Source organism: Bubalus bubalis, chromosome 3 (genome assembly GCF_019923935.1).
Source record: "Bubalus bubalis isolate 160015118507 breed Murrah chromosome 3, NDDB_SH_1, whole genome shotgun sequence".
In the NCBI taxonomy this organism is placed as follows: Eukaryota; Metazoa; Chordata; class Mammalia; order Artiodactyla; family Bovidae; genus Bubalus; species Bubalus bubalis.
Genome location: NC_059159.1, coordinates 136,190,790 through 136,215,930, shown reverse-complemented (window position 1 = coordinate 136,215,930; position 25,141 = coordinate 136,190,790). Strand labels below are relative to the sequence as shown.

Sequence of the window (25,141 nt, the reverse complement as noted above, 5' to 3'; positions counted from 1 at the left end):
GAGCATGAATCTGTGTGCTTGCCAAGCTGGCGATCCCTCCCCTGGACCTGCCTGACTCTTACCTGCAGAAGCCTCCATGCCAGGCTCTTCTGTAGGACTTAAATGTGCAGCTTCTCTGCCTCCAGAGCTGAGAGCCTGGAAACAGCAGCCTGATTCAGAACTTGCCCAGTCCTCCCCAGGAAGACAACCTGCCGGTCAGAGTCAGACCTCTCTCACGCATCGAGGCGAGTCCTGCCCCAGCATCTGTCTGACCAGGAAGAGAAGTCACCCAGCCTTGGTTTGTGCCTGATTTTCTGTTCTTGGGGTGGAGGGGGAACTTTTGCCAGCTGATCAGGACCTCCAAACTGGGCTGGTTTGTTGAATGGCTTGTCTTCTGTGGTCATAGGTAAGAAAGGTGCCCCCCTCCGCCCCTGGCTTGTGTTGGTGACTTGGTGGGTATGCGGACATTAAGTGGGTGATTCAAAGGAATATGAGAGGACTAGCAGCTTCTGGCTACTTGGGGTGGTGGTGTATGTCAGACTGCTGGAAGATGCCTGCCTCTAGAAAAATTTTAGTTTTTTGGTTGTCCTTACTGGGGCTATACAAGTCCAGTGACAGTCACCTCCTCTCACTGTGAAGGTAGCTCCATCTCAGGCATTATTGGCTTTACTTTATTGAATCTGCTTCTATGTCTTTAATATCACTATTCCTCTTCTGTCATTTATTTATTCACTCAGTATTCCATATCCTTGAATAAAGGCTAACAGACATCCATGGTATTCACTGACTTGGAGGGTAGCAAGTTCTATCATTGCTGTTTCCCCCGCTCCCTGCGCCACCCCCCCCACCCCCGAGGTTGGAATTTGTAGAAGAAAATGACCAGCTGGTGTGGTAATCCAGATGACCTTTAAGATTCCATCCAACCTTGAGAGGTTAAGCTTCTGTGATTAATCAATGTATTGAACCAATCATAAGAAAGCTAGAAATAGGCTCTCTCTATCACTGCCTAAGCAGTTCTGATGAAGTGATTTGGAAGAAGAAACACTATTATTTCCTCTAACCGAGGGACTTTCTCTGGGGTATTGACAGTTACAGGAGAGCAATGACTCCCGTGCCTGGGGATGTGCCGGGTAATGGACAGGGGCTCAGTGAGATGCACGTAGGTTTTATGGAGAAGGTGAGTCTTGTGAAAAGAGTAGAACAGTGTGAGAAGTTGAAAACCATCTGCCGTGGGAAGATGGACAAAGAAGTCAGTGCATACAACCTTAATTTCAGTGGAATCAGGGTTCAGGACGTGGGCAAGAGAGGCTGACTTGGGTTGGGGTGTGGGGAACTCTAGTCATGACAATGCAAGCCCAGTGAGCATGTCTGAGCCCTTTGAAATGAAAGTGAAAGTGTTAGTCACTCTGTCATGTCTGACTCTTTGCAACCCGCATAGACTGTAGTCTGCCAGTCTCCTCTGTCTGTGGAGTTCTCTGGGCAAGGATACTGAAGTGGGTAGCCATTCCCTTCTCCAGGGGATCTTTCTGACCTAGGGATCAAATTCAGGTCTCTTGCAGTGCAGGCAAATTTTTTACCATCTGAGCCACACGGAAGCCTTGAGTCCTTTATATATGCAATACTTTTTGTATAGCTTTCCCTATGCACCCCCTGCATCCAGACCCACTTTACAAATAGGGTCTTCACCCCGCAGGCACCAACCCCCTAACCTGCCAATCCAGGCATGTAGAAGATTAAAGGGTTTGGGGCTCTTTCTCTTTTCATACCTTTCGAACAAGAGGTAGAAGTTTACTCTAATTACTGCTAATTACCTGGAACAGTTTCTCCTTTGGTTTCCAGTGACAAATTAATTAAATTATCATAGTGGACTAATTACAAGATATGCAAGTGTGAGTCTTCTTGCAGGAATATGTCCACCGCGGAGTCAACTGAATCTCATTTGCACATTCTTCCAGAGGGTCTTGGATGTCTCTGGTTGAATCTTTATATGATGCAAGTTCAGCATGCCTTGATTTCTACTTCTTTTCCCCCTGTTCTTATGAGTGGGGGAAAAAAAAACATGCTTTTATTTAGTGCCCTTGGTTGGAAGGTGAATCAGATTATAGTCTTGGGATCGGCAGCCATGATACTGGTTGGAAGGAGAAGGGAGTGAAGCTGTGCATGGAGGAACCTCCCCACACTGGCTTTGGTGTGGGGCACCTGGGCCTTGTCACCACCTGTCTTTCACAGACCTTAGTTGTGATTGTGGCAGAGCAATGACAGTCACAACCTACAAAACACAGGCCAGTACTGGCCGAGTCGCCCATACAAAATTATCTTTCTAGTTGCCATCACTGAGTAGCACCAGAACATGTTATAGTTGAGAAGCTGAGATGTGAGCTTGAATTCCAACTTCATCATGTGTTAACTACGTTGTTGTTCAGTTGCTAAGTTGTGTCTGACTCTTGGTGACCCCGTGAACTGCAGCACACCAGGCTTCCCTGTCCTCTACTATCTCCCGGAGTTTGCTCAAATTCATGTCCATCGAGTCAGAGATGCTATCTAACCATCTCACCCTTTCCCGCCTCCTTCTCTTTTTGCTTCAGTCTTTTCCAGCATCAGGGTTTTTTCGAGTCAGCTCTTCGCCTCAGGGGGCCAAAGTATTGGAGCTTCAGCTTCAACATCAGTCCTTTCAGTGAATATTTAGAGTTTATTTCCTTTAAGATAGACTGGTTTGATCTCCTTGCAGTCCAAGGGACTCTTAAGAGTCTTCTCCAGCACCACAATTCAAAAGCATCAATAACTTTGTGGCCTTGGGCAAATCAGTCAGTTTTTCTGATCACCAGTATTTGCAATTTAAATAAAAAGGATAATACTATCCCCTTCCCCGTACCTTCCTAGGATTGATAGGAGGCCCAAATGAGGTCACAGGTGTGAAGCACTGGAGGTGATGCCTTCTTGTGTCAAGGAGGCATCACCCTAAGAACACTTTGTTGGGCTCACTCAGGTTCTGATGTGAGAGGGAACCCCCTCGCAATCCCCAAGGGAGTTCTGCCGTGCTAGCTCCCCAGGCCCTGCTGGGGGAGTGGTCCCAGCTTCAACCCACAGCCAAGCCCAAGCCGGCCTTCCTTCTGATGTCCAGCAGCAGCCAGACCCCTCCTCTGAAGCCATGGGTCCCTCCCGCCTTGTGCTCCCGTTCAAGACAAAGCTCGGGCTCTGGTGGCTTCTTCTGATCCCGGCAGGTGAGCAGGGGCGGTCCCCAGGGCATCCTGTCACATATGCGAGCGCACATGCCTCCGGTTGAAACTGCTGCAAGTGGGTTGGTGGTGACCCGCCAGAGCCTCAGGGTAGCTGTTCCATCGCGGGAAGGTAGGGGGCGCTCGCTGCGGCAGCTGAACCTCCCAAGCCCAGTTCTCCTCATCTGCAAAATGCTATCTATGCCGGTACCCTCCCAGGGCTCTTGGGCGTGTGACCTGAAATGAAGGCTAGTGACTAGCACCTGAGATACGTACATGGCAGCTGCTATCGATGTTTTGAATTTTAGAGCGGGGGTTCTCGACCTGCTCAGGCAGGAGAACCCTGAAGAAGTGAAGCTGTTTGCAGAACAGGGTGAAACCAGACAAGGGGTGATTCCGTCAGACAATCTGGGGACACTTTACCTAGCTGATGAGAAGGAGCAGATACCAGTGGTTTGAGGAAAAACAGGGGAGAGTCTCCGAGTAGCAGAGAATTTCATGGTTAGCATTAGAGGTTCCTTATAAGAGGATGGGAGTGAAAGTTCCCGGGGCCAGCTCACCCCACACAATCAGGTGCCTCTCACGGTTTGCTGTCCCTTGGGTCTCCTCATTTCCAGGCTTAATCTTTTCCCTCTGTCTAACTTCTTCCCACTGCTCTGCACGCCTGTGAGCACTTGTTTTCACCCCTTATCCATTGTTGTTGCTGTTCAGTTGCTAAGTTGTGTCCGACTCTTTGTGACCTCAGGGACTTTGGCACACCAGGCTTCCCTGTCCTTCACCATTTCCTGGAGTTTGCTCAAACTCATGTCCATTGAATCGATGATGCCATTCAATCATCTCATCCTCTGCTGCCGCCTTCTCCTCCTGCCCTCAATCTTTTCCAGCATCAGGGTCTTTTCCAATGAGTCAGCTCTTTGCATCAGGTGGCCAAAGTACTGGAGCTTCAGCTTCAGCATCAGTCCTTATCCAGTAGTCATAGAGTAACTGATATTGCTTGAGTGCCGACTATGCACTGATTGGTTGCTTTGTAAGCTTGAACAGACATTATTATATTTCATTCTCAGCACTGTTTTGACATAGGTACTGGATTAGTGTGCTCATTTTGCAGATAAGGAAACTAAGGTTCAGTGAGGCTGAGTGGCTCTGGTTGGATGGGAGAGGGAGCCAAGTGCCCAGCACCACGGACTCCTGGAAACCCCCATCTCCCCTCCTGTCCAACAGTATCCTCGAGGGCCCCCCACACCCAAGCTGAGGACCGCCTCTTCAAACACCTCTTTAGGGGCTACAACCGCTGGGCGAGACCGGTGCCCAACACCTCGGACGTGGTGATTGTGCGCTTTGGGCTGTCCATCGCCCAGCTCATCGATGTGGTGCGTCTGTCCTACCATCCTTCCCCCTTGGGATCAGCCCCGGACATGGACCCCTTTTCAGGGCTCCTCTGTTCCTCCCCATCTCCAGCCCTCCCAGCCCACCTCAGTCAGAGCATCACCCTTCAGTGTCACAGGTAGTCAGTCTCCCTCCCACTCTCAGCCCTGGAGCCCCTCCAGGGAGGGCGTTGATTAGCAGCAGTGGGTTTTCTAAATGCCCTACTTGTGTCACCTGACATAAGCCCGGAGGACCCAGAGGCCTGTGTGATCCTGAAGAATCTGAGTGAGGAGGGCAGTATCAGGAGGGTTGGAGGGCGGGCTGGACTTGGGGCGTCATGTCAAAGCTTCTTTGGTGAGTGGGATCCTGAATCAGCTCCTCCCACTCTGCCCTGTTTTCTGGGACTTGCTCCTCAGTCTAACTGCTTTCTCTCCTGCTGCTGGTCAGGATGAGAAGAACCAAATGATGACTACCAACGTCTGGCTAAAGCAGGTGAGTTTCCCTCCCCGGGGCAAGGCAGGAGCAGGGTGGGAACTCATGAACCCCAGACCCTCCCAGGACTCTTTCACTAGCAGCATGATTCTAAGCTCACCTTTTGCCTGAGACTTGCCACTCAGGACCCTTCCAAAGCCAGCCGATTTCAGGCCGTTTCTCACGAGGGGCTGTGCTGCTGTGGCCAGGCTCTGAGTCCAGTATAGAGACTCCACCTACAAGAGCCACGTGGTTCCCTTTCCTGGAGTAGGACATTTCCAGGATGTAGGACATTGCCTACATCCCCTGCTACATTTGCAGGTCAGCTCACTGAATTGTCACTGGAAACATGGGCAGTTTTATTCTGTCCCCTTTACAGCCGAGGGAAACAGAAGCAGAGTGCATCTCGGCTAGAAGAGAGGCCAGGTGCGTCCCACTCGGTATCCCAGGCTCCTTCTACTGGAGAACACTGAGTGCTCTGTGTCTACACTGCCTAACAGGCTTCCCCAAACCTCACTGGCTTAAAGCAACAGATAGCTTATTATATCAAGAGATTTTATGGCCAGGCATTTTAGTGCTTTGCTTGGAGACTCCTGGTGGCACTAGGCTGGTGGCTGGAGGGTCCAAGGTGGTTTCACTCACCTGTCCATCCCTTAGCAGGGATGTCTGGAAGACTCGGAAAGATTCTGGAAGCCAGGCCCAGCCATGCCTTCTCCTCCAGGCACTTTCAGGGTCTCTCCACCTGTTCTTTCCAGAAGAGGAGCTGGACTCCTCACCTGATGGCCCAGGGACCCCAGGGAAAGGGTCCCAAGAAATAGGAAATGTAGTTGCTGCCTCTTAACCAGAAACTGGTTCAGCATCAGTTCTGGTAATGGGTGAGTGGCCCTCTTTGATGTGCCACTCACAAGGGCAGAACTCGAGTGCGGCCTTTTTAGATCTCTCTCCCTTGCCCTCCTCATGCTCACCCTTTCCCAGACACTGAAGTGGAGATGGGAGAAGACAAGAAAGAGGGCCCAGCCCTTTGCCTATGTCCCTCTCATGGCATCTTCTCCCCAACCCACTGGCAACCTAACCCTCCCCATCTCAGAGGCTGGGACTTTGAAAACTATAACCATCAGAATTTTGATGGACATTTCTGTTTGAGTCATTTTAAAATATATATATTTATTTTTGGCTGCGCTGGGTCTTTGTTGCTGTGCATGGGCTTTCTCTGGTTGCAGGGTACGTGCTTCTCATTGTGGTGGCCTCTCCTGTTGCAGAGTATGGTGAGCACTCAGGCTTTAGTAGTTGCCGCACATGGGTTCAGTAGTTGTGGTACATGGGCTTAGTTGCTCCCCAGCATGTGGGATCTTCCCAGACCAGGGGTCCAACCCGTATCCCCTGCATTGCAAGCCAGATTCTTTTTTTTAAAAAATTAACTTATTTTTAAATGAAACAAAGATGAATATTTTTAATGAAAAAAGGTACAATGCACAAAGAAGACACATCATAAACCATTAGACACTTAACAATAAAGAAGCTAAGATATATAAAGCAAAAATCAGAAGAAATATAAGGGAAAAGAAAAAATATATAATAGTGAGACATGTTAACATCTCTCTGAGAATATTTTATCAAGTGCAGAAAAAATAAGAATAGGAGCATCTTGAATGATGTTATTAACAATTTAAATATGATAGATTTCCATTTATATTAATTTTATAAATCTTATATCCTACACAAATATATTTAAACTTTTGTATCTCATATGCTGTTATTAGATGTCCACAGGACATTTAGAAAAACTGGCAAAAAATAAACATAACTAAATTTAAAAAGTAGGTTTCTTTTTTGTGTGGTTCAGTTATACCTATACACATACATTATTTTTGAAATTATTTTCCACTATAGGTTATTATAAGATATTGACTATAGTCCTTTGTCGGAGAAGGCAATGGCACCCCACTCCAGTACTCTTGCCTGGAAAATCCCATTGGACGGAGGAGCCTGGTAGGCTGCAGTCCATGGGGTTGCTAAGAGTCCAACACGACTGAGCGACTTCACTCTCACTTTTCACTTTCATGCATCGGAGAAGGAAATGGCAACCCACTCCAGTGTTCTTGCCCAGGGACGGGGGAGCCTGGTGGGCTGCCATCTATGGGGTCGCACACAGTCGGACACGACTGAAGTGACTTAGCAGTAGCAGCAGCATAGTTCTTTGTGCTGTACAGAAGCAAGCCAGATTCTTAACCACCAGACCACCAGGGATACTCTGTCAGTGGCGGGTGTGCCATTCCTGCTCCATAGGCTGTAGATGGTGGGGGGCTGTCTGCTGGCCATTCAGGCTTTACAACTGGATGTTTAGATGGATGGCATGGATCAGACCACTCTGATGCTATTGACCTTGGAACTGTGGGGGCCATGAGGTTCCTCTTTACAGACGAGATGCAGAGCCATGAAGGGACTTGGGAAGACACAGCAGTCAGTACAAAGATCAGATCTTGAACCTGGGTGACTGCGATTTTCCCTGTGGTCCAGTTATCTTGGCTTCAGGGACTGGGGTAGTAAAGAGAGAAAGAAGCACTGCAGCAGGAGTCAGGCCAACAGGACCACCTCTGACCCGCCTGTGATACCATGCAAGTTAGTCTCAGAGCCTCACTTTTCTCATCTGTAAAATGGGGATGCTACAATCTATTTGCCAATTAATATAACCCAACTTGGTGTGGATGCCCCTCCACTGTTGGTTGAATCTGAAAACTTGACACACAATGGACTGGGGGAAAGGGAAATATTTATAAAGACCAATCCCTTTCGAAATGGTTCCTCAATGTCCTGAAAAATCATGACAATTTTAGGAACATTTTTATCTTTTGTATTTGCAATCTGGCTTCTCTTTCTGTCTAAGCTTTCATCTGAAAGTGAAAGTGAAGTTGCTCAGTCATGTCCGACTTTTTGAGACCCCATGGATTGTAGCCTACCAGGCTTTTCCATCCATGGGATTTTCCAGGCAAGAGTACTTGAGTGGGTTGCCATTTCCTTCTCCAAAGCTTTCACCTACACACAAGTAATTAGCACCACTGCTAAGCCAATGTCTTCCCAAGCATGGTTTTGCTACCAATGGCGGTTTCTTGAGATGATTTTAGTTGGCTCCAAAACCTCTTAAAAAAAAAGTCATACATGTGTATTTTAGTAGATGGGTTCAAATGATGTGGGTTTTCCAGCTACTTCAGTGATGTAAAATTCAAAAATTTATGTAAGCTTAACTAGGACTTCCCAGGTGGCTCAGATGGTACAGCATCTGCCTACAATATGGTAGACCCAGGTTCGATCCCTGGGTTGGGAAGATCCTCTAGAGAAGGAAATGGCAACCCACTCCAGTACTCTTGCCTGGAAAATCCCAAGGATGGAGGAGCCTGGTAGGCTATAGTCCATGGGGTCGCAAAGAGTCGGACACGACTGAGCGACTAAACTAAACTAGTGAATCAGTTTAAAGGAAAATACTAAGTAAATGCTTAATACTAAAGCTAAGTAAATGCTAACACACTGCTAAGGCGGTGCATATATATGGTCAAAACTTAGGAAGTTGGGGCTTGAGTGCTTGAGGTCTGGGAATCATTGAGCAGGATCAATGCTTTTCCTTTCATGTGCCTGCCTCCTGCAAAGCCTTCTGTTTTCCTTCTTGGACCCCTACCCAGTTGATGAGTTTGTGTAAATGTTTCACAGCTATCCTTAGAGGGGAAAGGTTACCATGCACGGGAGCCTTTTCAAGAGTGCTGCTGCTGCTGCTGCTGCTAAGTCGCTTCAGTCGTGTCCGACTCTGTGCGACCCCATAGACGGCAGCCCACCAGGCTCCCCCTCACTGGGATTCTCCAGGCAAGAACACTGGAGTGGGTTGCCATTTCCTTCTCCGATGCATGAAAGTGAAAAGTGAAAGGGAAGTCGCTCAGTCGTGTCCGACTCTTAGCGAACCCATGGACTGCAGCCTACCAGGCTCCTCTGTCCATGGGATTTTCCAGGCAAGAGTTCAAGAGTGCACCACTGCACTATTTTAGTGCAAATGCACAAAAGGAAAATGACCCCTAGAATTAGGGCAAGTTTGACTACTCGGAGACTTGGGTTCAAGCCCTAGCGCCGCCGCTTGTTGACGGCATACCCTCCAAGCTTCACTTGAAAAACACAGGTTCACTTGAATCATCCAGTGGAATCAGGGCCACTAGTGGGCGCTCTGGAGCACAGTTGGAAAGTCACTGGTTGACTCTCCTTTCTCAGCTGTGTAACTCTTGTGTGTTGTTTTTTACCCATCTGGTTGGTCCTCAGTTTCCTTATCCTTATCTGTTAGATGGGGCAATACTTCTACCTGCTCTGCCCTCTTTGCCCAGCTCTTCCCATTGAGGCTGTTTCTAGACAGAGGGTGTGAAAAACCTTTGTAAACTGTGATGCACTGAAAAAAACAAATGTTACTATAAACGAGTGAGGCTGCTTGCCGGGGTCGTCCAGCTAGGGACCGGTATAACAAAGGCGGGAGTAGGGTTGACCCATGGTCAGATGTGACCCGGACTTTGAGTACTAGAGTTGGGGCAAACCGAGAGCTTGGTCGTCTTAGACTGAACTCCCCTTTCCCATCTCAGGGCCCTTTTGGGGGCATCGTGGCCCCTTCTATGCTGCAGGACCTGGTGAGGAGCTCCGGATGCTCTGTAATCGGCTATGGGGCGTCCCTAAGCTGCCCGATGTTTTCCCAGGCCCCCTCCCCTGGCAGGGCCGCTTACAGGACTCCCTTCCCCACGCACAGGAGTGGAGCGACTACAAGCTGCGCTGGAACCCGGTCGATTTCGGCAACATCACATCCCTCCGCGTCCCTTCGGAGATGATCTGGATCCCAGACATAGTCCTCTACAACAAGTAGGAAGCGGCTGGGGTCCTGGGACACTGAGCCTGCGACGGGCGGGTAACTTGGTGCTGGGCTGCGTTGGCCTTGGGAGGCGCGCCCCCTCGTGGCCCAGCTGCGTTGCCTTCCTCTCAAACTCCTGCTTTTCTCGACGCTCCACCTTGTCTCTTGATTCTCTTCTTTCATTTCATGCTTTCACTCATGCACCCCAAGTTTACTGAGCACCTACTATGTATCCGTGCCTGCACTCTGCTAGTGGGACACAGATTTGCCAACACTGAATATTGTTTGAAAAATGCGGTTGATGCAGGCTGTGAAAACAATGCCTAAGGGTGGGAGTTTTGCAGGATGGCATGATTGTTGGAACAGGTAAGCAGCATCTCCTGGTAGCACCTTTGAAGGGAGCGAAAGTGACATTTAAAAATATTATTTATAGTTGCTTTGTATTCAGAACCAAAAAAGACCAGTCTTTGAGTGTAAGGACTAGAAGTTCTCCAGGGGATCTTCCTGATCCAGGTTCACTGGGTCTCCTGCATTAGCAGGCAGATTCTTTATTATCTGAGCCCCCAAAGAAGCCCCAAAACAAAAGGCAGGGGAATCTAAAGAGAGCCCCAGAGAACCAGGTCGGTTTTTTTTTTAAAAAATAGAAGATATAAAGAACTATAACTTCATTTATGTTTCAGTTCAGTTCAGTCGCTCAGTCGTGTCCTGACTCTTTGCGACCCCATGGATCGCAGCACGCCAGGCCTCCCTGTCCATCACCAACTCCCGGAGTTCACTCAAACTCACATCCATTGAGTCAGTGACGCCATTCAGCCATCTCATCCTCTGTTGTCCCCCTCTCCTCCTGCCCCCAATCCCTCCCAGCATCAGAGTCTTTTCCAATGAGTCAACTCTTCGCATCAGGTGGCCAAAGTACTGGAGTTTCAGCTTTAGCATCATTCCTTCCAAAGAACATCCAGGGTTGATCTCCTTCAGAATGGACTGGTTGGATCTCCTTGCAGTCCAAGGGACTCTCCGGAGTCTTCTCCAACACCACAGTTTAAAAGCATCAATTCTTCAGCGCTTAGCTCTCTTTGTAGTCCAACTCTCACATCCATACATGACCACTGGAAAAACCATAGCCTTGACTAGATGGACCTTTGTTGGCAAAGTAGTGTCTCTGCTTTTCAATATGCTATCTAGGTTGGTCATAACTTTTCTTCCAAGGAGTAAGCATTTTTTAATTTCATGGCTGCAGTCACCACCTGCAGTGATTTTGGAGCCCCCCAAAATAAAGTCTGGCACTGTTTCCCCATCTATTTCCCATGAAGTGATGGGACCAGATGCCATGATGTTAGTTTTCTGAATGTTGAGCTTTAAGCCAACTTTTTTACTCTCCTCTTTCACTTTCACCAAGAGGTTTTTTAGTTCCTCTTCACTTTCTGCCATAAGGGTGGTGTCATCTGCATATCTGAAGTTATTGATATTTCTCCCAAAACTCAGCAGTGGCCACAGGACTGGAAAAGGTCAGTTTTCATTCCAGTCCCAAAGAAAGGCAATGCCAAAGAATGCTCAAACTACCACACAATTGCACTCATCTCACATGCTAGTAAAGTAATGCTCAAAATTCTCCAAGCCAGGCTTCAGCAATACTTGAACTGTGAACTTCCAGATGTTCAAGCTGGTTTTAGAAAAGGCAGAGGAACCAGAGATCAAATTGCCAACATCCGCTGGATCATCGAAAAAGCAAGAGAGTTCCAGAAAAACATTGCTTTATTGACTATGCCAAAGCCTTTGACTGTGTGGATCATAATCAACTGTGGAAAATTCCTCAGGAGATGGGAATACCAGACCACCTGACCTGCCTCTTGAGAAACCTATATGCAGGTCAGGAAGCAACAGTTAGAACTGGACATGGAACAACAGACTGGTTCCAAATAGGAAAGGAGTCCGTCAAGGCTGCATATTGTCACCCTGCTTATTTAACTTGTATGCAGAGTACATCATGAGAAATGCTGGGCTGGAAGAAGCACAAGCTGGAATCATTTATGTTTAGTAGCCAGTAATTATTTATTTAGAAGTCAAGAACTGAAAATTAAGAGATGTTTGGCATGATATTTGTCTAAGAATGTTTTCTAAAGTGGGGCTCCAGAAAGCACTAGCCCCTGGAGATATGACTAGGTATGAAAAATAGTTTTGTGGTCAAATAATTCTAGATAACCTTGTATGTCATTAAATCCCCTTTGGCACCCCATCTCTAGTCCTTTGGAAAATGTCATTTTAAATGTTGTTAGAAGTTGGACAGACAAGACACCCCCTGAGCCCAGCATTTCCCAATTCGTTTGACCCAAATTTGGAAAAAGCTATTTTTAAACAACAGAATAAAGGGAAACAGATTCAGTTCTGAAGTTTGGTGTCCTTAGATGGGTCAGGAAGATGACAGTGATCCCTTTACACTGCCCAGCCCCAATCAGGTCCAGAGCCCTTTCATCTGAGCCATCTCTGTAAACACATATTCGGCAGGGATTATCTGCACTGTCTCACACTGCCACTGTTAGACCACTCACCTCACTCAGGATCCCTCTAGTTTCTGCTTCTCGTTTCTGGCAGAGGGCAGGAGCAAAGTCCTCGCATCAGCTAGGGCCTGGAGTTTTAGGGTTGCCAATAAGGCCAGTGTTACCTGATTATAACAGGAAGTTCCTTTGATAGAACAAAAGTTCAAATCAAATTCTTATAGACATTTGAAGAAAGGTCTTTCCTCCAGCCAAACCCTCCTCTTCAGGTTAAGAAGACCCGGGACAGTGTTTGGTTCTTTCCTCAAAATAGGGGCCCATGGTGCCATCTAGTGGTCATTGAGTATGATGTCTTCAAAAATTAAACTTTTGCCCTCATCAGTTTGCACCTCCTTTTCAAAATTCCGGTTTCCAATCGGCCTAAATCTCTAGCCTGGAACTGCTGCAAGGGAAAGAAGTGTCTCTTCCTGTGTATACTGGTTCACCTGCTTTTAGGATTGACTGTGGAAACTGCGGAGGGAAGTATGGCTGGGGCCAAGAGCCCATTGCACGACTTTGCAGCAGCATTCAGGGACTCAGGCTCCCAGGAAGCCGAACTGGACTGGTCACCGCTGTTCCAGTGTCACCAGCATCCTTATGGGCCCTTGGATGGGTAGCCTCAGGACGCTGCTGGCCTCCTCTCTCACCACCCCCACCTAGGACCCACCCTGCCCCCAACTCACCGTCCAGCAGTTCCCCCAGCCCAAGCATAGTCTGTGAGCCATAGCCTTTCATCCTCCATTCCTTATTCCACCGAAGCTCTGCTGGTCCATTCTCCACCCCAGCTTTCTGCCAGATCCTACCATCCATCCATCAAGGCTTTGCTAAAATGGCAGCTTGCTCACCGGAAGGGAGCTCCCCCCAATAGTTCTTGGGGAGCACTCTGACTCTGGCCTCCTAATGCTGTTGCCAAACTGCCTCCCTTGGACTGTAGATGTTCGAGGCTCGTCTTTTCCTTGTGGTTCCCTCAGGGCAGACCTGAGTCTCCCATCCCATCCCCCGCAACAGCCCCTATAGTGGCCCTGGTGGGGGCAGCTGACTCAAATATGGCTGTTAACTGGATGGATTCCTCCTTCATCAGCAAAATTATCAGGTCTATGCTGAGGAAGAAACTAAAATCCCAGGTAGAAAAGACAAGACCTCCAGCAGAGGGGCTTCATCACCACCTGTGGCAGATGGTGGGGGGATATAGTAAAAAACAACCTGGGTGGCTCAGCGGTAAAGAATCTGCTTGCCAATGCAGGAGACAGAGGAAATGGGTTCAATCCCTGAGTCCCCCGGAGAAGATCCCCTGGAGAAGGAAATGGCAGCCCACTCCAGTATCTTGCCCGGGAGATCCCATGGACAGAGGAGCTTGGGTGGCTCCAGTCCATGGGGTTGCAGCACAATTACCCTAAAATGTTAAATGAATACAAACAGGCCATCAAACTATGTATATACCCTATGATCACAAATATATAAAAATTCTATATGTGTTGTCTAGATGATGATCAAATATATGTGATATATATATATATATATCATCAACAGCAGTGATTATTTTAAAAATTCTTGGTGCTGTCCTATATTCTTCAAAATTCCTACTTTTGTAGCTAAGAAGATGGTGTTTGAAAGACAACTCAGGTAGCTCTAGCTGTCTGTGTGCTGAAGAGTCTTGCTTCTTCAAGTCCCAACAACCCGGTGTGGTCTGGCTGTGTTATTGGGGTCCCCCTGCTGGTGGTTATCTGGAGTAGCCTGGGTTGGGCAGCTGGGGTGCCCCAGCCCCCCACCCCCCAATGCCTCTCCTCTCCTCAGTGCAGATGGGGAGTTCGTGGTGACGCACATGACCAAGGCCCACCTCTTCTCCTCGGGCCTGCTGCACTGGGCACCGCCCGCCATCTACAAGAGCTCCTGCAGCATCGACGTCACCTTCTTCCCCTTCGACCAGCAGAACTGCAAGATGAAGTTTGGCTCCTGGTCGTACGACAAGGCCAAGATCGACCTGGTGCAGATGGAGCAGACGGTGGACCTGAAGGACTACTGGGAGAGCGGCGAGTGGGCCATCGTCAACGCCACAGGCACCTACAACACCAAGAAGTACGACTGCTGCGCCGAGGTCTACGCCGACGTCACCTACTACTTCGTCATCCGGCGCCTGCCCCTGTTCTACACCATCAACCTCATCATCCCTTGCCTGCTCATCTCCTGTCTCACCGTGCTGGTCTTCTACCTGCCCTCCGACTGCGGCGAGAAGATCACCTTGTGCATCTCTGTGCTGCTCTCACTCACCGTCTTCCTGCTGCTCATCACCGAGATCATCCCCTCCACCTCGCTGGTCATCCCGCTCATCAGCGAGTACCTGCTCTTCACCATGATCTTCGTCACCCTGTCCATTGTCATCACCGTCTTTGTGCTCAATGTCCACCACCGCTCCGCCAGCACCCACAACATGCCCCACTGGGTGCGGGTGGCCTTTCTGGGCTGTGTGTCCCGGTGGCTTCTGATAAGCCGGCCCTTGCCACCCTTGGAGCTCCGAGACACTCCGGATCTGAAGCTCTGCCCCTCCTATCACTGGCTGGAGACCAACGTGGATGTGGAGGAGAGAGAGGAGGAGGAGGAGGAAGGCAGATGGGTGTGTGCGGGTCCTTCGTCCCCCTCCGTGGGCATCTACACCTGTGGTAGTCTGCACCCAGCAGCCTCGGGTCCCAGGGCAGAGGCTCAGGTGCCGGAGGGCGGGCTCCTGCTGTCCCCTCGTGTACAGAAGGCCCTGGAGGGTGTGCACTATATTGCTGATCACCTGCGGGCTGAGGATGCTGATTCCTCGGTGAGTGGGGGCTGGGGGAGGGTCCCTCCCCTGGGTGACTCTGCCAGCCTAGAATGGAACCACTCCCCCTCCCCCAAGGGTGTTAGCTGGCACCACCCCAGTCTCCTCCATAAGGACCAACTCCCTTAGTCATGGCTTTGGAATCTGGAATACATTGTGATGGAGAACAGCTGGCTGGCCACGCTTATGACATTTATTGGCAGCACAGCAGTAAAGGCTGTCCCAGCTCAGCTTAACTGGGAGGCAGCAGGACAGAGGAGGAGGGGTCCCCCACGCCATCCTCACGCCAGCCACTTCCCACCAGTGCCCCTAGGTGGGTGGACGGGGATGAGCGGAGGCGGACGGAGGGAATTCATCAGGAGATCCTCCAAAACCGGCCTGCTCCTTTGTCCTGGTGGGCTCCCCTTCCTTGTCCTTGTCCTGGGCTCTGGTCACTTTGTCAAGTTCACTATTCGCCCACAAACCCTGAGGAGCTGGGGTGGGCCAGGTGGGTTCCCATTCACCCCACCCCTGCTGTGTTCTGCATATTAGGTGACAAGGCCACTGCCCAGGGTCACAGAATTCTTCTCACCAACCTTGGTAAGGATGAAAGGCCAGGAGGTTATGACTGGGTGGCCTTGTTGAGTAGATAAGAAAAATTAATTATTATCTAATCTGGAGACACTTGGCTGGGCTGTGAGCCCCAGTCCCACGAAACCCTCAACCCCCACTGCATATACCCACTGCTAGCCTTCTCTGGGCCATACCCTCATCTACCTTCCCAGTGGCTGGGTGAGTGGTTGGGGAGGCAACTGTGGGGGAAACAAAGTCTTCACCGTTTTGCAACTTCTGAGTGTCGTGCTGAAAATCACTCTCCTCCAGGGAGGGTTCATGCCCCTGGGTGATTCTAGAACCTTCTGTGTCCCTCTAACTTCCATAACCTGGAATTTGAGAGCCCATGGAAAGGCTCTGGGCTATTGTCATAGGGGTGGGATAGGGTGGAAATCACTAAGTGAGGGTTATTTGAGTCTTGAGACATCTCTGTCGTCCCTGCCCCCTCCACTGCCTTAGCTTCCCAAGGTCTCAGTGGGGTTGCCACTGCCCCCAGCACCAACCTCACAGGGGCTGCGTGGATGGGTCACCTCCCCTTTCACTGTGCACCCATCTCCCCCTGCAGGTGAAGGAAGACTGGAGGTACGTGGCCATGGTCATTGATAGGATATTCCTCTGGTTATTTATCCTCGTTTGCTTCCTGGGGACCGTCGGACTCTTCCTCCCTCCCTTCCTGGCTGGAATGATCTGATGTCACATCTCCTGCTCTGGCCCAGAGGTGGCATGGCTGACTGTCGTTCCCTGCTGTCACCTCTGGAGTTCGCCTTTGGGGTCAATGCCATCTGACTGCAGGTGTCTCTCCATGGAGTCCTGACGTGGACGTCTTCTTAGAATGCTTCACTTGACATTTTTATACTATGTGCTGAGAATCTGCTGGGTACAGAGCCCTGTTTGGGTTTTAGGAGTTGGGCGAGGAGGAACTTGCTTTACCATGTTACCATGGTAAAGAGAGTTACCACGTGGTGAGGACGATGTGAAGATGGTGACGTGGTGATAAGATGCTCCTGGGATGCAAGAGGGATGGAAGGCCAAGTTGGGGGACCCAGGGGGTGGGATGGGGCCATGTGAGGAGGCTCAGACATCAAAGGAGGGGTGTGTGGGTTGAGAGTGCCTCAGGGGACAGGTAGCTCAGGTGCCCACCCCTTCCACACCTCCACATGCTTTCCCTGACACTCCAGGGAAAGCTGGCCACCACAGGCCCAGTCCACCTGCCTCAGTTCTTTCCAAGAATCAACCCCCTGGGGGTCATTCTTATTTCTGACCCCTCCTGCTCTGTGGATGCAGCCCCAGCCCCGCTACCCCTCCTCCCACCTCTCCTGAAGCAGGGATGCTCCCAGCCTTGACCTCCTGATATAGAGATGCTCCTTCTGGTTAATCCATCTCCCAACCAACTTGCAAATGAGGAAAGAGAGCAAGTAAAGCCGCAGTCACTACTCAGGCAGCTGGGACCCCTCTCCAGCCACCCAGAGCCCTGGTTTCGTGGACGGCAGCTGGGAGGGTGCACTGGCTTTTCTTTGTGGCAGTGGAAGGGCTGTCTGGGTCCCCACTGGAAAGCCGCCCTCGGGTCAGGCACTGTGGCAAAGGGCTGGAGCACGCAGGTACCTGACCCCACCACCCTGGCTTTACCACGTACCCTGGGGGTTGAACCCTGACTTCTTTTAGCTTTTTGATCACTGCCCAACACAGCACAATCGATTCCTTCCAGGGCCTCAGAAGGCCAAACAAAATAAACAATCAAACCACAAAGCAAATGGTACAATTTTAATTCATCCACAAGTCAAATATAAAGGAGGTAAAAGAGTGTTCTGCACAAACACAAGAGAGGGAGGGAGACAGGGCGTGGACGAGAGAAGGGGAGAGAAAAGACAAGTAAGAAAAGACAGTAAGAAAAGAGAAGGAAGGGGCCAGGGAGGGAAGAAAAGCAAGGGGGCGAGGAATGCAGAAGGCGTCCAGGTCCAGTTTGGCCTTGTTTCTCCCCTCCTCCCCTCTCTGTGTGTGGAGGACACAGCCTCCTGGGCGCCAACTCCCAATAGCTTGTCCCTTGACCGTCCCAGGCCTGCTCTGGCCCTCAGTGGGGCACACGGCTGTCGGTTCAGACCAGACTCACATTAAATAAATTCCAATATACACTGTACAAGAAGGCCAGGTCCATCCCTCATGGCACCAGCCACCAGCGTCCCCACTGAAAACCCCTCTCCGCCCCTCCCTCTGTGCATGGGGTTAGGGGAGGGGACCTCCGTGGGCGGAGGAGGAAGGAGAAGGACTAGCTTGGTTCCCCAATCGGCCTGCCCTGTCCCTGCATAAAGCCATCTTGGCCACAGGGGACTGCCATGTGACCTCCTTGGGCCAGGCAGGAGTGGCTGTTGGGCAGCAGCAGTGCTCCCTCGGAGCCTCTTTGTAACCCTTTGGTGTCCTGCAGCCCTGAGTCCCCTCTGTCCAGCTGCGGTCTGGGGAGCACAGTCTGGGAGTAGGGTGGGGGAGAGGGGTCGTGCAAAACGGCAAGGGAAGAAGGACCCCCCTCGGCCTTCCCTCCCCAAGTGGGCCCACGGGACCGAAGGCGAGGCAGGGGCAGGGGCAGGGGCAGGGAAGGGCGGGCGGGCAGGGGCGCCGCCCTCTTCACTCTGCCAGTGGGCGGGCCAGGTTGGCCAGGACCTTGGCTTGGTCCACAGCGTCCAGCAGGTTCTTGGCATCCACGGCCAGCGTGTGGGAGGCAGTGAGCATCTGCCGCTTGCACTCCTCACTCAGGGAAGTCACGGCGTTCTGCTGGGCCAGTCGCATCTTATTGATGAGCTCCGCCAGGTCCTTGTTGAGCAGTTTCTGGGTCCCCTCGATCTGCAGGAAGAGCACACGGGAGGGGCTGGGACCCTGAGGGGCTGCCAAGTCCAGGCCTGGAGGACAGGGAAGCCCCACAGAGGTCCACCTCGGTGCTGGCCCAGGAAGGTGGGGCCGGGGGAGGGGCGGGGGCGGTGGGCAGGTCTGACCCAGCCCTGGGCTGAGTCCAAGGCCCGTGCTGGTTGGAGCCAGGTTGTCTAGGACAAACACTGCAGGCATCCCAGGCCCCAACCTGCCCAAGTCAGCCCGCTCCGATCCAGCCCCACAAACACCCCCTCCCTGGCAAAATGCCTGGGTGCTGGCCTGACACGGAGTGAATGGAGAGAAGTCAAGTGCCTCCACACAGCTGTTAACTCTCTACAATCACATCAATAGATCACGGACTGCAGTCTGGGCTGTAAGGTTTTATTAACCACTATATCCTGGAATCTAGTGCAGTGCTGAACAAAGACTTGGCACTCAAGAGATATTTATCAAGTGAAAGAAAAGACTGGGCCTTCACTGCCCAGGTGTGGCGCTCTCATGCCCGACGGGACCAACGTGGAGGGTGCTCTGCTGGGCTGCCGCAGCCACCTTGAAGGAACCTGGGAAGTGCCCAGGCCCCCCTGCCCTGTCCTGCCTGTCTTGAGTGGTCAAGATGGTGGAGACAGTGGCGGGACGCAGTGGGTCAGCTGTGTGTCACACTGCTGACCACTAGGAAGTGGTAGCTCAAGCTATAGCCTGGCAGGGGGTGTGGGGGTCTGTGACTGGGTTTCCAGACAAAACCAACAAATGCTCAGAGGCACTGCCTCTATTTCTAGTCCCGTGGTAACAAATTACCACACAGTGGCTTAAAATAAGGCAGATTTATGCTTTTACAGTTCTTGGGGGTCACAAGTCTGGAATGGGTCCCCTGGGGCCAATGTCCAGGTGATGGCAGAGCTAAGTTCCTTCTGCCAGAAGGGGAACTTCCTTCTTCCAGGAGAGAATTTGTTCCCTGCCTTTTCCAGCTTCACAAGGCTGCTGCCTTCTTCGGCTTGTGGATCCTTCCAGCAATGGCCTCATTCCAACCTCTGCTTCTGTTATCCCATCTCCTTCTCTTACTCATGAAACAAACCTCTGCTTCCACCTCCTTCTTACAAGGACCCTTGTGACTACATTGGACCCACTTGGATAATCCAGCATAACTTTCTCATCTGAAGATCCTTAACTTAATCACCTGCAATGTCCTGTTTGTCATGTAAGGTCACATAGACACAGGCTCTGAGGACCCAGACATCCTTTTTTTGGTTGTTGTTCAGTTGCTAAGTCTTGTCTGACTCTTTGTGACCCCATGGACTGCAGCATGCCAGGCTCCCGTCTTCCACTGTCTCCCGGAGTTTGCTCAAACTCATGTCCATTGAGTCGCTGATGCTATCTAACCATCTCATCCTCTGCTGCCCCATTCTCCTTTGCCTTCAATCTTTCCCAGAATCCAGGTCTTTTCCAGCTATCTTATGGGGGTGTATTATTCTGCCTACCACTGGCACCATCTCAAGATAGAGCACTGGCACTCCCGTTTTGGTTTTCAGTGGTTGCTTCTCATTTAAATAAAGAAAATTAGATTACACGATCAATTGAAGAAAACTTAACTGCTATTTCTGTGACACTCACCTTGGCTTTAGTAAGAAGGGTGACTAGACAAAGAGTCATGGACAGGATGGGGCTAAAAAGGAGTATGTGCGTCCTCCTTTGCCTGTCCTCAGGCATTAAGAAGTCACTGCCACGATCTGAGACCTAAACTAGGAAATTTGCCCCAGAAAGCCGGCAAGGTCCCTGGGTTCCAACTCCGCCCCCTAGTGGTACCTTCAAGGATATACAGTACAGAGCCACCTGCTGAAGTCTCACAGAGGAGATGGGGCTGCCCAGGTGGCCCTTCTGGGTCTCCTGTTGAAACACAGCTGGAGCAGGATAAGGGGGCAAGGGACAGTGGATGACACTGAGACACTCACCTCTGTCCGTGAAGACGATGGCAAGGAGGGCAGGAGGTCATCCACGCTGCCAATGAGCTTCCGCAGGGTCAGGCCCACATTCTGGGAGAGAGAGGGGTGGGTGGCTGTCACCCTTTGCTTTTTTTTTTAAGTCTTTATTGAATTTGTTACAACATTACTTCTGTTTTATGTTTTGTATTTTTTGGTCCCAAGGCATGTGGGAATCTTAGCTCCCCGACCAGGGATTGAATCTGCATTCCCTGTACTGGAAGGTGAAATCTTAACCACTGGACTGCCAGGGAAGTCCCACCCTTTGCTTTTTGAGAAAGCCACGTTTCCCTTGAGAAGAGCCCTCCTGGGATGGTGCCTGCCTTCCGAGGCTACCTGGAACTAACTTCTCTTTGACAACCTTGCTCTAACGGGGTCTAATTGGGCAGACTGGGAAGCTCAGCCCCTCCCACGTCCTTCCAGGGATGGGCTGAGTGGCCTCTGTCCCCTAAGTCCACGGCTCCTCCCTGGCTCTCACCTTCACCACCACCACGTAGCCCTCGGGAGGCAGCTGGCAGAGCTCATTCTTGAGATCCAGCACGGCCCGCACCAGCTCCATGACGTTGAGGTACACCAGGTCGTCGGTCCGATCCAGGTTGGCTGTGGGCTGGATGGACTGTGGCGGGGAGAGGAGGAGGAGAAGCAGGTGGCCGGAGGGGAGGGTGGCGAGTCAGAGGGACACACCACTCTTTCCTGGGCATGCACTTGTGGCGCCAACTCAGCCACCAAGACGTTGCTCTGAAATAACAGAGCCTGGTCCTGGCGGGGCCTCCTTCCCTTCTGCTTCTGGGGCAATGGTTCTTATGTGAGAGTCTGCCTGGGTGTCTTAAAAAAGTGCTGGTGGACAGCAAAGCAGCCGAACCATCACCTGGGCGTGGGGGCCAGGCACTGTCAAAGCTCTCAGAGGATTCTCATGGGTTTCCAAGGCTGAGAACTGCTGCTCCAGAGTGAAGAAAGCAGCAGCTACCCCCGAACACGAGGGTTCAGGGAGCCAATGGGGGTCCACACCTCCTGCTCCTCGGGACAGGTGAGCTTTCCTCCAGGTCAGGGTGGGGGCTGGTTTTACCCCTGCTTTTTTTTTTTTTTTTAATGAATTAGCTGTGTGGCTTTAATTAGCTGAGAAGGCACTTGCCCTCTCTGGGCCTCAGCTATATAATGAGGATACAGGACTCGATTCTTTCGGTGGGCCTCTGCAGTCTTTGCAGTCCAGGCCTTGAGTCTTGTGGGGCCCTGATTCCAATCCATTACCAGCTTCAGCAGAGCCAGAACATACCTGTGCGCCGAGCCGTGGTGGTTTCTGCGGGGGGGCTGTGAACTCCGCTGCAAAGGAAAGGGACAATGAGTAGGGGATGTCCTCAGCACCCCGACCCCTCCCTTCATAGGTGCTGAGGACCAAGCCCAGCCCTTCTCCACTATTACCAGGAGACCCCGGGGAAACGGGACCTGACACCCAGGACAATGGAAAGTCACCTCTGGTCTCCCTGATCCTCTGTATGCAGGGACAGGCACTATGTCCATTTCAAAGACAGAAAAAGCCAAAGTCCCGGTGGAGATGGAGTGATGGCGATGGGTGTTCCAGTATACCAGGGCCTGAGACGCTGACCTTGATTGTCATGAGGGAGAAACCTGCTCTGAAGGCAGCAGGTGACCCTGGAGCCTCACCCAGTGGGTGCAACAGCCACCGGTGTGGTAGATTTGTGAAGCTTCCCTATTGTCTGCTTTGTCCATCTGGGGGTCAAGGAAATGAACTGCTAGAAGCATGCTGTTCTCTGGCCACTCTGATGAACAAAGACACACAGGCCGCGTGGGACTGCTTGGAGCAACAGTCAGAAGCCCTGATTCCACCTTCAACTCTTCCCCCAGAGTGGGGCGAGACTAGGGTAGCTCACTGACCGGCCCCGGGCCCTAAGTGTCATCTGTCAAGTAGGAGGGTTCGCTTAGAAGGGCCCTGCAGGAGCCAGATGCCTGGGCTCAAATCTAGGCCCTGCTAATCACTAGCTGCGGAGAAGGCAATGGCACCCCACTTCAGTACTCTTGCCTGGAAAATTCCATGGGCGAAGGAGCCTGGTAGGCTGCAGTCTATGGGGTCGCTAACAGGTGGAAAAGACTGAGCGACTTCACTTTCACTTTTCACTTTAATGCACTGGAGAAGGAAATGGCAACCCACCCCAGTGTTCTTGCCTGGAGAATGCCAGGGACGGGGGAGCCTGGTGGGCTGCCGTCTATGGGGTTGCACAGAGTCGGACACGACTGAAGCAACTTAGCAGCAGCTGCAGCAATCACTAGCTATGTGACTTTGGGTAAGTCACTTGCCCTTCCTGTGTATGTTACATGTCCTTTGTAAAAAGGGCATCATGATACATTGTACCTATTGCATAGGAAGGAGTGCTGTGGGGTTTAAACTGACATTTTAAAGCAACTTGGGCCAGTGCTTGTCATTGTCTTTGGTGGCTGCCATGGTCACCATCACCATCATCATCAGCCTCATTCCCCTAGGATGGTGATGAAGAGCCTGGCTCACTGCAGGACTGGGACCTGGGAACCTTTGCAGCAAAGTTTGCACCAGGACAATACAAAGAAATGATATGGGACTAAAAATAGCTGTGTGCATGCCGCAGTTGGGGCAAATTCTGGACCAAAAGATACAAAAAAGTCAAAAAAGAACCCCAAAATAAAACCCAAGAACCATTTCTGAAGAGCCAGGAGCAAAAAACTGGGTGTTGGGAGCAAAAGCAGGGTACTCCTGCATGCTCCACTGCACGCACCATCACAGAGGGGTGGGCAAACCACCTAAGCCACTCCTATCCACACCCCATATAAGGAATGAACTCGCCCCTGCCTCTGGGAACAAGCAAGGGACCCTGTTTTCACTTAGCAAGGGACCCTGTTTTCACTTCCTCCTGCAGCCTGCAGGGCAGGAGCCCCAATAAACTTTGCTTAAATTTCCTGTCAGGCCTCTAGTCAGTTTCTGTTAATTGGGAAAGGCCAAAGATCCTGCCAGGTAACACTCCCTCCCTGCCTTTCAGGGAGGCTCCTGGAAAGACCCTGGGGTGGGGCAGGGGTGGGTGGGAAAGTCAGTTGGCCCCGCCCTCTTCTTGTTTCCGTTCAGCTGGCCCCGCCCTCTTTCTTTTTTCCCTTCCTGGGGCCAAGGGAGGCGAAGAGTCACTTGGGAAATGTGCCCTGGCGCTACTTTAGAGCTTCCGATAGAGTGGGTGGGAGACAGGAAGGATCACCAAGTCCTCCAAATAAATGCAGCAGCAGAGAGGCGGGAACAGGAGCCATGCCGCGAGAGGGGTGGGAGGCAGCAGTCGGAGCACGGGTTGGAGGTGGAGGATAGGAGGTGGTGTGTATTGACTCCCAAACTGGGCCTCTCTGCACACTCTGAACTCAGGACAGATGTTTCTTTCTATGGCAAATACACTCCGTTTGCTCTCTGCAAGGGGCAGGGAAGGCGGCTGCACACAAGATGCCACGCCCAGGGACATTCCCGCCAAGAGGAAGGGTGCTCACACTTACTGTAGCCGGCCTCCTTCTCTGGGGTCTGGAAGGAAGGAAAGAGGAGAGGTCACTGGTGCAGCCCTGGGGGCCACCCACGTCCCCCCTTAGCTTGTTCCCGTCCCCCTTGAGTGTCTGAGAGGTTTGGAGGTCATAGCTGCAGGGGGACCTGGGGACTCCCTGACCGGAAGTGACTTAGGGAGGGAGCGGCCTGTGCCAGAGCGGGGTGGCGCTAAGAGTGCAGATCAAGTGTGAGCTCAGCAAGGAGACTCCAGGATCAGAGTGAAATGGAAAAAGGTGCTTTCATGGTGAGAGGCAGAAAGGGCGAGGTGGGCAGGTGTGGAGTTGGAGGTCCCACTAACTACCCTACAAGCCCTCCCTCCAGGTAGAGTGCTCTCCCGGTGACTCACCAACGGGGACTTGTCGTTCATGTAAACCATGGGGTCCTGCAGAAGGGAAAATAAATCAGAGGACTAGGATTCTATAACCAAAAACTCCAAGGATGCCTGGAGCAGTTCACTCCAGCCAGGTGGGGAGCCGAAAGGGGACAAGATGGTATGGATCTCTCCCAGGGGAGCACGTTTATCAGAACATGTTCAGGGGCTTCCCGGCTGGCTCAGTGGTAGAGAGTCCACCTGCCAATGCAGGAGACCCCGGTTTGATCCCTGGTCTTGGAGGATTCCACATGCTGTGGAGCAACTAAGCCCATGCACCACAACTACTGAGGTTGTGCTCTAGAGCCTGTGAGCCGCAACTACTGAAGCCCAAGCTCCCAAAACCTTGTGCTCTGCAACAAGAGAAGCCACTGCCATGAAAAGACTGGGCATCGCAAATGTAGAGTAGCTTGCCATAACTAGAGAAAAGCCCGTGTGCAGAAATGAAGACCCAGCACAGCCAAAAATAAAAAAAATAAGTAAAATTATTTAAAAAAAGACGGTGTCCAGCAGTGGTGTTGGGGCATGTCCTCTCCCTCCCCTGGCTGGGCTTTCTCCTCA

The 25,141-nt window shown here is 51.3% G+C and overlaps 2 protein-coding genes across 13 annotated transcripts in view; one reads left to right on the top strand and one right to left on the bottom strand.

Annotated features, from left to right (window-relative positions):
• The first annotated feature begins 2,967 nt into the window (after positions 1–2,967).
• Positions 2,968–16,599, top strand: CHRNA2 (cholinergic receptor nicotinic alpha 2 subunit). 3 transcript variants are annotated; one of them, XM_045165111.1, is made up of 6 exons: positions 2,968–3,200; positions 4,416–4,564; positions 5,007–5,051; positions 9,799–9,908; positions 14,223–15,231; positions 16,388–16,599. In XM_045165111.1, the coding sequence occupies exons 1-6, from the start codon at positions 3,128–3,130 to the stop codon at positions 16,511–16,513; spliced, it is 1,512 nt and encodes a 503-aa protein (XP_045021046.1). In that variant the 5' UTR covers positions 2,968–3,127; the 3' UTR covers positions 16,514–16,599. The 3 variants fall into 3 exon arrangements, with proteins under 3 accessions (XP_045021046.1, XP_045021047.1, XP_045021048.1); XM_045165112.1 differs by lacking the exon at positions 16,388–16,599 and having other exon boundaries at positions 14,228–15,217; XM_045165113.1 differs by lacking the exons at positions 2,968–3,200; positions 4,416–4,564; positions 5,007–5,051 and having other exon boundaries at positions 9,798–9,908; positions 14,228–15,231.
• A 969-nt stretch (positions 16,600–17,568) lies between these two features.
• PTK2B (protein tyrosine kinase 2 beta) overlaps positions 17,569–25,141 on the bottom strand; it is a 139,423-nt gene continuing 131,850 nt past the window's right edge. For 6 of the 10 annotated variants that reach the window (XM_045165107.1, XM_045165103.1, XM_045165108.1 and 3 more), the window contains 6 exons: positions 24,557–24,592; positions 24,162–24,192; positions 21,925–21,971; positions 21,130–21,267; positions 20,625–20,705; positions 17,569–18,654 (listed from right to left, as the gene is read on the bottom strand). In XM_045165107.1, coding sequence (XP_045021042.1) covers positions 18,439–18,654; positions 20,625–20,705; positions 21,130–21,267; positions 21,925–21,971; positions 24,162–24,192; positions 24,557–24,592 — 549 coding nt within the window. In that variant the 3' untranslated portion in view covers positions 17,569–18,438. Of the gene's footprint in view, positions 18,655–20,624; positions 20,706–21,129; positions 21,268–21,924; positions 21,972–22,121; positions 22,430–24,161; positions 24,193–24,556; positions 24,593–25,141 lie in introns of those variants that run through there. The other 4 variants (XM_045165106.1, XM_045165109.1, XR_006640875.1 and 1 more) reach the window with 3 other exon arrangements.

Excerpts from the sequence above, each read along its gene's own strand:
- CHRNA2 (XM_045165111.1), top strand. The coding sequence starts at position 3,128 with ATGGGTCCCTCCCGCCTTGTGCTCCCGTTCAAGACAAAGCTCGGGCTC. Across the intron at positions 3,201-4,415 it reads GCTTCTTCTGATCCCGGCAG|TATCCTCGAGGGCCCCCCAC; the intron begins GTGAGCAGGGGC and ends CCTGTCCAACAG. Across the intron at positions 5,052-9,798 it reads CCAACGTCTGGCTAAAGCAG|GAGTGGAGCGACTACAAGCT; the intron begins GTGAGTTTCCCT and ends CCCCACGCACAG.